Raw genomic sequence first — 12,894 nt, forward strand, 5'->3', positions numbered from 1 at the left:
TTTTGCCCATCACTAATAGTAATTAATTGGGACATAAATGTCGGGGGTTATGAATAAGAAAATGGGGAAATTACAAGAACCCGACCAGAGGAGGACATCTAGCGGACGTTCCTGAAAATGACTGACTGGAGTTCACTTTATTATGTTCATTACGTGTCGTCTCTCCACGTCCCAAGACACTCGACTGAACTCATATTCATGAACTGCAGGATGAACACGAACTCAATCATTTCTGGCACACGCGTTTTTAATATTTTAAGGCACTAACATTAGATGTTAAGCCAAAAAAAATATAATTATACCTTCAGAAATGCTAAGCACTTCCTCAGTCCATTCCAAAAACGTTTACCTAAAAGTGACGCAATGTAATTTTGTACTTGTGGGTGGATGTTGCCCTTGGTCACATGTGTACTTTTCACCTTTAACTCCAGCTCAACCGAACTACACCTCAGATATACGCTTGTCATTGGTTGACATGTGGACTTGCTCGTCGTACTTGCTTCTGATTGGTCGAGTGGCTCCACTGCTAGAAAGCCGTTGGAGTGTCCGGTGGAAGCGTGTTTTGTAAGTTGCTCTGCTAGTGGACCATGGCGAGTGTGTGTGTTCGAGCTGTGAGGCGAAGCTATTCCCTGTTAACATCATCGGCTCTGACAAGGTGACATATTAAGTAGTATGTTTTCATTTCGTTCCATTGACTGTTCAAACGTTGCATTTAATACTTGTGAGCTGTCATCACATGTTGATGAATGACGACCTAGCTTGTCGTATCGGACTGTTCTTAACGCCATTAAACCACAATAATATTACGGTGTGCGATGAAAGTGCGATTCGATGGACTTGTTTCTGTGAAATAGTCTGTCCAATTCATTGACAGCTGAAATTATACTGGATCGTGGAGACGCTGTGACCCCCATGCTGACATCTCGCCATTCTCACACAAGTCTGGCAAAAGATGTCAAAACTTCAATTTCAACCAATCTAAAAGGCAATAATTAAAAGTTAAAGGTGAAGCGTACTTCTTCAGATTACTCAACCAAACCACCCGAAGGTTGGGCTTTACGCTGTATACGTTTTTTAAATTGATTCTAAACCCAAAGGTTTCTTTTTGTCTTCCTTTCACCTATTTTTGTTTGTTTGTTTGGTCATTATACTTTTGTGTGGAACAGAAAGTTTGAAGGTATTATTCATGAATGATAGAATCCCCGTCCGTAAATACTTTGGTCAGGGATGCCATTAGCCAACGTGTTACACTTATTTTGTCGCAGTGCTTCAGTATTATTTATGTCTTGTACATGGTTCCTCAGGGCCTCGCAGCGGATGCTGTGTACAGCCACACAGCAGAAGAATGGCCCGGCTCCTGAGGAGGGCGCCGAAAAACCCGAGCAGTCAGATGCAGAGAAAATCCAGAAAGAGATGACCCAGCTAGAAGAACAACTCAAGGACATGACGGTACATGGGGCTCATGGTTATCAGATCATGCGAACACTATCTTACCAAATGTAATTACACTGCGTAGGTAAAGGTACCTGGGAAATCAGGCTCGCTCAGGTCAACTCACACAGGCTCTGCCTCAGCCAGATTCAGTCCTGTGTCCTCTGTCCAAGTGCAACCCAGTTCGCAAAGATTAGCTCTGCTGTATACTACTGCAGGGGTTCTGAACCTTTCTGATCTCTGGGCCCACCTTTCCCAGAAAAAAGGACCCAGGGCCCATTCAAGTTATTCATGACTCTTGGTTTCGATGGGATCAATAACCATATTTATTCTACTTGCACTTAAATAAACCAAAACCTTGTGAAATGACATGAAACCATGTGATCATCACAAAGATATTTGTAATAGAAAAGTCCAACCTGCAACAGAACCAGGTGCAAGTCATGTTCATCAAATTTACTAAAAAAAAACTTGATGCAAACTGTTGAGAAAATTGGGAAAAAAACGGAATAAAATTCTGGATAAAATAAATCAAACCATGTCTAAACATTATAAAATAAAATTAATTTATTTAAACTCCATATAAGATATAAGTAAGTGAAATTGAAAGTATCGCCATAAAACGTTCTAATTCATTTTCAAAACTGCTTTTAAAACAGTTTTTACTGTTGGGGGCAGCACTGTCACTTTCTTTAGCATTTTTTCTTTTCAAGAACTACTCTATAGTTTTTAACTATCACCGATTTACAGCTGTCAAGTCAATTCAGTGACACACTACTGCCACCATTAGTGGCTAATGTATTAAAACTGAGCGTCTCGTGGCCCTCACAACCCAGAGGTGTGAAACAAAAAACATTTAGTGGCCCTCTAGCAGGCGCTCACAGCCCAACCATGGGCCCCGGCCCGATGGTTAAGTGTCACTGTACTAGTGGACAGCAGCAATCTCTGCACATATCTTCTTCTACAATCGGATTAGATTGTTAGGGGCCTGATTCAATTGAAATCTCGATTAAATTTCTATTTGGTTTGGGATAATTCAGTCATAATACCAATTTTGTTTGAATGTGGGAGAGATTCCAGGAGAAGTAATGCTATGAATGTAAAGTAAGCTGTAGAAGAAGACTCTAACTCAAGTTATGAATGTTAACATTCAAACTACTGTCTGTTCTACATGCAAAAGGTAAGACGTATTAAATGATCAATTTGGGCATTTCATGAATGCCATATATGAGGAAATTGATGATAGTGATCATGAAACGCACCACACACACTTGTAAGCCATTTGTGTGTAAGATTTAGATGCTGGATAAACACAGAATCACTTTATAAGTTTGGGCTATATGACTGAAGTTGAACAAGACAGATTGTTACTGGCTATCAGAAGGACAAATGAGGTGGGTTTTAATTGGTTAGTAGTTCTGCTGATGCTTAATTTGTTTTGTGCTCATCATATTTTTTTGTTTCCGTAGGAAAAGTACAAACGCGCCCTGGCTGACACAGAGAACCTCCGGTCAAGGAGCCAGAGGATGGTCGAAGATGCTAAATTATACGGTAAAATATGTTTATTCTGACTCCTTTTACTGACCATATCTCAGTAACGGAATGCCACTACCTCAAGTATGTTTCCTGTTTTTCCTGATGTATAATCAAATTGGGCAAGGATTGTTTGGGGCACAGTAGTTGTGGTTGTAGTTACAAAGAATTGACTGGGAAATAGTTCACTGTCTTAGTGCAGATTGTATATACGTGATGCTTGTCGAAGCAGTCAAATGACTAAAGTAAATATAAATATCTAGTCTTGCGCTGTCTTCCTCTCAGTAAAATGTACCTCACTGTGCCAACAGAATTGATCCTGATCGATTTCAAACTGTCACGGAGGTGTAGAAGATTAGCATGCATTGTAGCTCCCCCTGCTGGACAGTTGTTGTTACACCCGTTTCCTTGTCTGTAGTTCGGAGCAAAGATTTGATGAAATGATTGGTCCACCTTCAGGTATCCAGGGCTTCTGCAAGGACCTGCTGGAGGTGGCTGACATCCTGGAGAAGGCAACGCAGAGTGTTCCCAAGGAGGAAGTGAGCAGTCAGAACCCTCACCTTAAGAATCTGTTTGACGGCCTGGTGATGACCGAGACCCAAATTCAGAAGGTGTTCACAAAGCACGGCCTGGTCAAGCTCAACCCTGACGGCCAGAAGTTTGACCCCTACGAGCATGAGGCGCTCTTCCACGCTCCGGTAGAAGGCAAGGAGCCTGGCACTGTTGCCATGGTTACCAAAGTTGGCTACAAGCTTCATGGTCGCACGCTGCGGCCGGCGCTGGTCGGTGTCGTCAAAGCTCCTTAGAAATGCCGATGCAACTGCCTGTAGTATTTTTTTTTTTGGAGACTGAGAGGGGCGATGGCTCACTCCCAGGTGCCTTGGAGACACCATCACCAAACTGGACTGAGCTGAACTTTGGAATACAAACCATTTTTAAATCATCTGTCACTCAAGGATTTAGCTGTTCAATCTGTCATTTCACAGCCAATTGTTTTGCCACATGATCCCACCTAAGTGAGCATCCCTTAGACGTTTGTCTGCTTACATCATTCCAGATCAGGAATCTTGATTCATGACCTTGTTGTGTGGCTCCAGTTTGAACGTGTAACGAAATGTGTTGGCAGTCATTTATCTTTGGTTATGTTGCGGTCAACAGAAGTCGTATCATGTATCAACTTGAACTGTTCATACTAAGAAGACTGGTCATGTGACTTGTGACTGCTAATACGCACAGCACACTAAAGTTTTATTCATCCTTGATGTTAAACTCAACAGGTTTGGTATCCAGTTTTTGGTCTCGGCAACTGATTCAAGAAATCGAGTTGTAGCCTCTCGTGGTGGGTTAAAGAAGCGATGTGCTGCGTTAAGTGCAGCCTCACGATTTTGGACAGGAACAGTTAAAGAGTTGATTCCAGGGGTAATTCAACATCAGGGTCCACATCAGAAAACAACTGGCATGATATAATCACAGGAAAATAATGTACAACCTCAATAAAACGAGACTAAGAGAAACCCCTCTATCCTCTCTTTGAGCAAACAGGAGCCGAAGATGGACAACAAAACGGCAAGTCAATGTCTCCACTTTAATGTGTGTCCACTCGTACACCAGCACAAACATGCATCACTTCTCGTGTGCAAACGCATTAGAAAATCTGTAAAAATGTCGAGTGGTAGGAAACACTGCAGAAACTCTGAGCACAGGAGCGGAAAGTTCATACAAGACATCATACAGGAGGAAATACAAGTAGTGATGACTCCTGACAAAACATTTCAGAATGGTTTGATCGAATGAAGAAGTCCTTGGAAACACATTTGGCGTTAATATCATGAGAACTTCTGTCAGTACAATGCAGCTGAATAAAAAAATCTAACGTTGGTATTCAACATTGCTGCCAATAGATCAGTAGTCAATACTGATCCCTCACAGTCTTCTCGCCAACCACCACTTCAGAATGACCAGATTCATTTACATTTACATTTCATGAGCTTCGAAGCTGCTACAGTCATCGCTCAAAGGAAAGCTTGTAAACACGTATAAATAAAAGGTACAATTTTTTGGACAATTAAGGCATGTAATGTTAGAACCTTGCACTCGGGGCACACGTCTGGAACAAAGCCAGCATCACTGATCTGCCTCGTTGAACCAAAACACAGCTAGCGGCCCTTTCGCAGCAGTACAAAAGTGTTTTGCCCCAGAATCTGGTAAGAAAATATATTTTTATTCCAAGAGGGACTCTTCTTTGTGCATTTACATATTTACATGTCTTGATCAAAGGGGCTTGTGTGACGGCGTGTGAGAGTCTACGCCGTGTCTCTGGAGATCCAGCCGCTCTCCGTCAGGAAGCTGAGGATGCGCTTCTTCAGCACTTTGTCCAGGTAGCTGGGGAGCCGGCTCTTAGCGGGGATCCCCTGTCTCTTCTGCAGGTGGTCTTTGATGATAATAGTCTTTACAGTCAGGTATCGGGCCGGGCTCAAATTGAGAGAGTTACACAGAACCTTCTCTCGGTCCGACAGCAGCTCAAACCCAGTCAGGTTCTCTATAGCGGCAAACTCTCCTTCCTTGCCTTCTTCCTTGATGGCACAACCAACACCCAGCCCTCCTGACATGCCGCCACCGCCTCCTGCACCACCCACCCCAGAACCCAGTCCTCCCCCGCTGCTCCTTTTCGAGATGACATTTTTGTTTTCCTTTCTTTTCTCACGCTTGTGCCGCGCTGCTTCATATTCCACAGACTCGTCAAGGCGAGTGATGCCGTTGCGCCGGTACCGTTGCAGCTCGCGCACTTTGGCCCTCAGCGCACGCTCTTTGTGCATGTTCTCAAAAAAGTCTTCAAATTCCCGGTGTGCCATGAACTGGCACAGACCCCGTAGTCGGACGCGCTGGTCCTTCTCCTCCTTGGTGATCTTCCTCTTGGGTGTACTTGGAATTGGACCCGACACGGCTGCTGGTGTGGAACCAGAGACGACGGCACCACCGGCCACACCAGCGCCACCTACTCCTGTAACAGCTCCCGCACCTCCTAATGCTCCGGGCTTGTCCTTCTCTTTTTCCTTCTTGTCACGGCCCAGAAACGCCGGAACCAGGTTGTAGTCCCGAGCAATGTTCTTGCGTCTCTGGCGTTCTCGAAGTTTTCGCACGTACATGTCCACGTGGGCACGTTTCATTTCAATTTCCACGTCCTCATCGTCGTAGTTGACCGAAAGCGCACTGATGAGCTTTTCTGCGTCCTGGTCATATTCGATCTCATAATCGTCGCGCAGCGGCATGTAGCCCAGCTGTTGCTGCTCCGCCTGGGTAATGTCCAGTGGTGGCAGCGGTGTAGTGAGGCTCGGCGACAGCGGACCCCCGCTGGGGCAAGTGTGGTCAGTCACCCGGTTAGGGATGCTGTCAGGGATGCAGGCCTTGCCCAGGTTCCCATGTATGTACATGGTGACGTAGTGCTCCATGACCTCCTGAGGAGTTCGAGACGGTCCCACTTGAGAGGCCATGTCCTCCTGAGGGGGGCAACGCACACATGAAGGGATATAATTAGAAGAATAAAAGACAAAAACACTCATCAAGTTTAGCACTGTTGAATGTTGTTAGCAACTGAGACACCGTTTTGACTCCTCACCCCAGAGCCTATGTTCACTTTTGAGCTTCAGTACATAGTCTGGTGTGTACATTAGGTCTGCCATGCTTCAGATTCCCTGCCTCAAATGTCACCGATCAGTCATTTGCCAGTGAGTACACTTCAAAATATAAAGGCATTGAATAAGTGTCTTTTGACCCCCTTTGAACACATCCGTGTTTCGGCTTACACAAACTCCTATACAGTGGTACCTCGGTTTTCGAACGTCCTGGACTTCAAACAAATCGGAGTTTGAACAAAAAGTTCGGGATTTTTTTGCTTCAGATTTCGAACGAAAATCCAGAACTTGAACGCCCCCGAAAAAAGTCGGAAAAAACATACCGTGCACGGACCGATCAGCTGACCCACAACGCGCTTTGTTATTGTGTAAAGTATAACGCAGCCTCTGTACGTCACTGACCTCAGACGTCACTCACTCGGCAACCCCTCCCACATGCAGCGGCCACACACATAGAGGAACAGCGCACCTGCAGCAGACACTCTACATTCACTCCTACAAAAGACTATTTTAAGGCTTGGAACGCATTATTTCTTTTTCCATTCATTGTAATGGGAAAAATCGATTCAGATTTTGAACAAATCGCTTCTCGAACGGCCATCTGGAGGGGATTGTGGTCGAGAACTGAGGTACCACTGTACTTGAAAATATTTGTTCCTGTACATCGAAAACGCTTCAGTTGAGCAGAAATCTTGCTCTCCTTAGTCACGCCCACTCTTCTGTGATTGGTCAAGAGACAACCATCAGCCAGCCGCAGCTGACAGCTGCAGTCAGGAACGCCACCCTCATGAAAACTATACAGGTGGAAAAGTGTGCTGGAAACTGTCTCCAAAATCAACAAAGTACATTATATTTAATACTTGAATACTGGCTAAACAATAAAGCAAATCTCTATGGACACATGTTAAAATTGAGATGATAATGTGGAACACTCATCCCTAGGATAGGTCAACAAAAGCAAATGCATTTTCCTTAACTGATGAATATAACATGATTAAAACAATCTATAAAGCATTTATATGATGATATTCTTGCAGAACATTAATGGAGACAAAACTTTATGTATAGCTCTTCACCTGGCATTCTGAAGATTAATGACAAATTAATAATTAAACATTATGCATCTTTTCTGAATGGAAGTTATAGGAAGACTTTACCAACAACGGAGTGGCCAGCAGAGCTTTCCTCATGCAAACAATTGTTTACTACAACAGTGCAACATAAGCGGTACTGTCAAGAACATTCTTTAGAATAACCTCTGAAGAGGCTAAAAAACATGACAAAAGCATAACATTGTAAGCATTAATCATCTTTTAAGATTCAATTTTAGCATTGAATATCTGGTCTTCTGGAGAACCACGCATTGAAATGAACTACTTTGTGTTGTCTGGCTTTTAATAATCTCACAATGTTATCAGAACTATCAGTGTACAATCTTAAACCTTGGCTATATCGCAGCTATACGTCATCTACAACACTACAATTTGTTGAAATATACAGAACTTTAAGAAAGAATGAAATAAGTAGATGAGAAGCCCACCCCTCACCCCACTGTCACACAAAGGGGGTGAAGATCAAACCATCGCCTGATGTGATCAGACTGGTTTAACTTTAAGGTGTGAATATGCAAAAGAAGGAGTCAGTCTTCCTGTGATACTCTCCTGGACATTGACAATTCAATGACATCTTAGAATAACAATAATAAAAGACAACGTTTCACTACATACCTCAAACTTTCATATGAAAAACTACCAATGAACCAGCAGATTATTTTACCTCTCAACACCGTATTTGCCTTTGTTCACCAGCAAATTCTCTCACTCTTTCACTAAAAACAAAGCTGTATAGCCCAGGCATAGCACAGGCAAGTTTCTCTAGAGTTGGGATTCACCCACCCAGTCAGCCGAGAATGTCATGATCTATAGCAAGATGTACACGGGAAAACAGTGTGATTAACACAAACGATTTCTTTCATGCCTATGACGAATTCTTAAATATATGCCAAAAACAAACAATGAAGTTTCTAAATATTTAAATACGACAAAAAGTCGATCAGATCGAATATATCAATAGTGACTCTTCGTAAGTATTTTTAAACTGTTTCTAGCTCACAAGGGTACTGCTGGCTGTTTTCCATTAGTTTCCCCACGTTTTCCATGTACTCACAATAAAGTTTCACAGCAACTAGCAAACCCAAAAGTTCACAGATGAATTACCCAGTTGCCAAAGCCATACTGTTCGATGGCATCGAGCAGCGACTGCTCTTCCCTGCTGGTCCATCCTCCCTCTGCTTCGGGACCCCAGAGAGAAAACCGGCCACCGTCGACTTGCTGGTAGCCGTGCCATCTCCGGTGATTGCCAATTTCTGCACCCGCCGAGAAGCACTCTGGACACAGCTCGATGTCCGGACAATCTGTACAGCGGAGCCGCAGATTGGTGACGTCTGCGAGGCAGTTGACGCAGTACTTCTTCCCCAGGTCCGCCATGTTGCCTGGCTCTTGCTCTCCTGTTGTTGGAGGAGACGGCAGCACGCGCATGCGCCGTGGTAACTCCCCGCGCGCGGCTCGTCCACGCGCGCGTCATATGATTGGCTGCTGTGTTTCCAAGACAACCCAAGGCACGCGGAGAGAAGCTGGAGCTGGCTCCGTCGATTGAAATCGTTCATTGAAATCGAATTGATCGGAAAGACATGAATATGGATGCAGCAGCGCCTGCGAGTGAGGGAGTGGAAAACCCTGTCTCTAATTTGGATCCAAAATCTGAGAATGAAAAAGATGCGGCTGGACCTTCTGGTGGACAAGATCAAGTGGAGTCCTCTGAACCGACCACAGTGGAAGCTGGAGCCACATCACTTGAAGAAACACACCGCACAAATGGCAGCCAGTCTGACGACGAGAGCGTAGAGTTTGATGTAAACGGTGAGGATGGAGGCACCGCACTCCAGCATCAGCTAGAGATGCCAATAGCGGAAGAGAAAGAACTGGCCAGAAGTCCAGCAGGTGATGATGATCTCACCGATGACCAGCTCCTTCGTGACCTTACAGAGGAGGAGAGCAAGGCAAGAGAACAAAACACTGTCTTACAGTCCAGGCTGGTCAAAGTGTTGCAGGAGACCACAGTAGATGCTCAGCAAGACGAAGAAGTCCTAAAGTGGATCCACGCCAAACACCTGAAGCTACTGGCAGAAATGAAACAGCAGGAAGCAGCGGAGCTGGAGAAGATTGAGCAGTTGTGCTTCTCCGATTCAGTGCTCCAGGAGAGACTGGATGAGGTCAGGGTGCAGATCATTTCATTCATTTGAGAACTCGTGGAACTTCATTTGTGTTCACCAGACATTCTGTAGTGCCTACGGCATCAGAAAATGCAGTAGTTTGCCACGTCTGACTCCAAATGTCAAGTATTTCTGTGACCTTTCTGAGGTCCGAAGCTAGTTACCACACCACAGTAAGATCTACAGTCACATTCATGTGAATGACCTCAGTTATTGACAGTATTCTGCAAATATTTCATTATAAAAATGACTCTCAAGTCAACACACGGCCATTGATGTCTAAACCGCTGGCAACAGAAGTCAGTCCACCAAATGAAAATTTCCATATGGTGCCCTGAAGAGTCAGTATTTTGCGTGGCCACCATTATTTTTGACTTAGACATGGAGTTCACCAGAGCTTCACAGGTTGCCAATGGAATCCTCTTCCACTCCTGGTGGCTGTTACCTTGACCTTGTGCTCCTCCACCTGCCGTGTGAGGATTCCCCACAGATGCTCAACAGGGTTTAGGTCCATCACATTCACCCTCAGCTCCTTTAGCAAGGCAGTGGGTCCTTATCATTTTGGAATTCTTCCCTGCTCTCATGCTCTGCCTCAGTATGTCACTATGCATTGGCATCCATGGTTCCCTTCATGGCTGCTGCCACGCACAGCTGACACCATCTGAACCAAACCAATGTATCTTGGTCTCATCAGACCACAGGACATGGTTCCAGTAATCCATCTCCTAAGTCAGGCCTTCTTGTGCATCATCTTTGGAAGAGGCTTCCTTCTGGGACGGCAGTCACACAGACCAGTTTGATGCATGGTCAACCCTCACCCCTTCATCTCAGCGGCATTACTGGCAGCACTCACACGTCTCTTTTCTGGGGACAACCTCAGCACATGACACGCTGAGGATTTGGCCACCCACGACGAGGTCGGTTCTGAGAGGAATCTGTCCTGTTAAACTGCTGTCTGGTCTTGGCCACCACGCTGAAGCTCAGTTTCTGCATGTTGCCAATCTTCTTCTACTCCAGTCTCGGCCATCTTTATGTGCCGATTCTTTTCCTCAGAGAGGTCTTTGGCATGAGTCACCATGTTACACTTCCAGTGACCAACGAGTGTGAGTGAGTGTGGACCTGCTCCCTATTCACACCTGAGACCTTGCAACGAGTCACATGACACTGGGAAGGGAATATGGCTAAATGGGCCTAATTTTCACATTTTTATTTTCTGAGTATTGCGTTATTTTTAGGGGTTAGTGGAGCTACACTGTTATACATGCTGAACATTGACCCCTCTATATGGTATGAAATCAATTTCTTCAGTGTTGTCCCATGAAAAGATGCAATGGAATATGTGCAGAAATGTGAGGGGTGTACTCACTTTTGTGTGCTAGTGTATTAGTTCATGTTTCTGTCTGACCTACACAGGTAAATAATGTGGTGATGTTGTGTCAATCCTCAGGTGAAACAAGAGTGGCATTCATTATTCGCCCATCAACAGGAAGTGGCTGTGAAGGTTCTCAGTCGACGTCAGAGTAAAGACGCTTCCCAGGCACAAGTTGCCTCTGCTGTCAAAGTTCTGCAGGACCTCGAGGAGAAAGTCATCCAGAAGTCTTGCGACAACATTCGCCTGAAAATGGTGAATGACGTGTTAGAAGCAAAGTTTCGTGATGAGGTGACACAGCTCTCCAGCGCCACCAAGACACTGGTGGAGAAGCTGAACAGGTTGCAGACAGCAAAACTGGCAGATCATCAAAGGGAAAAGTGGTCAGAGCTGGAGAAGAAGTACAATGTCAGTGTGCAGGTAGGCCCCATTTGTACAACTCTGAAGACAGCTGTTGTTAGACAAGAGCGTTCTGCTTTCTCCTACAGGTCCTATCCAACGTGAAGGAGAAGATCCGCTGGGCTCATGAGAAAATGCAGGCCAATGAGAGCCGCCTTGTCCAACTGGAGGCAACTTTGGCCCATGAGATAAGCCTTATGAGCCAAACCAGGCAGGGTTGCTATCACCTGAACGGAGAGAAAGCCAAGTTGAAGGAGTGCTTCGTGCTGCATGGAAACAAGCTCGTTCAGGATTACAACAACACACTGGAGGACTGTCGGCAACTGGAGGATTCGCTGGAGAAAATCAAAACCAGATGGGCGGAGCTTAACAACAGTCACTGACAATTTCCTTGTCGGGATTACTTTGTTGTTTACCCTGTAAAGATACTTGACACGATTCGCAATGTATGTGTTGAACGTGACTGATTCACATGTCATGTCACAGTAGATGTTTTAACTCAATGAAACAAAATACATTTGTGTTTCCTCTTCATCCTGTACACCTTGTGTGTATTTATCAAGCAGTTAATGTCATGTTTATATCTGGCCGAGGCCCACACAGGAATCGTTTTCGTGGATGTCACTGTCTTCTTTTTTGACGTTGATAACTGGAGTGCACTCAGCTTGGCTGTGATTTCAGTCTCACCAGTTGTTTCTGTGGTGATTTCGTGAATTAAAAATAAAGAATTTAAAACAACTGATGAACTCAATGACTGTTTTTAATCACAGGACTAGTACAGGATGAGCACAGGAAAGCTCATCCTTCTGTAACCGACCCCCCTGTCATGATGCCATGTCTTTAGTAGGCAGTAGACGTTTTTGTCGCCATAAAACATGTTTGGTTTGAACGTACTTTCAGTCTCAAAAATGAGCAGAATGTATTTGGGATGGGAAATTCAACTGGTGAGGCTCAATGATAAAGACAAGATTTCATGTCTCAATATTCATGCCACAAATCTCTGTATTAATACCATGCCATATCACTGTGGTTTTAGTGAGAATCACTTTTTTCCTTTTCTTCTTTTTTTAACAGGTAGTATTATACAAAATGTATGAATTATGATTTATAAAGTCGAATGTCTGCCACTGGATGTTTCTAGCTGTCAAACATCGGCTTGCAGGAGGTGACCTTGGATGGTTGCAGGATGAGCAGGAGAAATTGAGATACTAACATCTTGAATGTTCATACCTGGATATGGATACAGTCATGATTTTATT

At 44.4% G+C, this 12,894-nt stretch overlaps 3 protein-coding genes across 3 annotated transcripts; 2 read left to right on the forward strand and 1 right to left on the reverse strand.

Annotated features, from left to right (window-relative positions):
- The first annotated feature begins 536 nt into the window (after nucleotides 1–536).
- grpel1 (GrpE-like 1, mitochondrial) lies at nucleotides 537–4,709 on the forward strand. The gene is made up of 4 exons (XM_053861014.1): nucleotides 537–655; nucleotides 1,305–1,449; nucleotides 2,901–2,982; nucleotides 3,424–4,709. Exons 1-4 carry the CDS (start codon nucleotides 588–590, stop codon nucleotides 3,768–3,770), a joined length of 642 nt encoding a protein of 213 aa, XP_053716989.1. The 5' UTR covers nucleotides 537–587; the 3' UTR covers nucleotides 3,771–4,709.
- Nucleotides 4,531–9,113, reverse strand: tada2b (transcriptional adaptor 2B). Its single transcript, XM_053861012.1, has 2 exons — nucleotides 8,813–9,113; nucleotides 4,531–6,461 (listed from the first exon to the last, which is right to left on the reverse strand). The coding sequence occupies exons 1-2, from the start codon at nucleotides 9,080–9,082 to the stop codon at nucleotides 5,268–5,270; spliced, it is 1,464 nt and encodes a 487-aa protein (XP_053716987.1). The 5' UTR covers nucleotides 9,083–9,113; the 3' UTR covers nucleotides 4,531–5,267.
- On the forward strand, nucleotides 8,880–12,339 carry LOC128756468 (coiled-coil domain-containing protein 96-like). Its single transcript, XM_053861013.1, has 3 exons — nucleotides 8,880–9,867; nucleotides 11,315–11,656; nucleotides 11,725–12,339. The coding sequence occupies exons 1-3, from the start codon at nucleotides 9,286–9,288 to the stop codon at nucleotides 12,016–12,018; spliced, it is 1,218 nt and encodes a 405-aa protein (XP_053716988.1). The 5' UTR covers nucleotides 8,880–9,285; the 3' UTR covers nucleotides 12,019–12,339.
- The last annotated feature ends 555 nt before the right edge of the window (nucleotides 12,340–12,894 follow it).

This window comes from Synchiropus splendidus, chromosome 3 (genome assembly GCF_027744825.2).
Source record: "Synchiropus splendidus isolate RoL2022-P1 chromosome 3, RoL_Sspl_1.0, whole genome shotgun sequence".
Lineage (NCBI taxonomy): Eukaryota > Metazoa > Chordata > Actinopteri > Syngnathiformes > Callionymidae > Synchiropus > Synchiropus splendidus.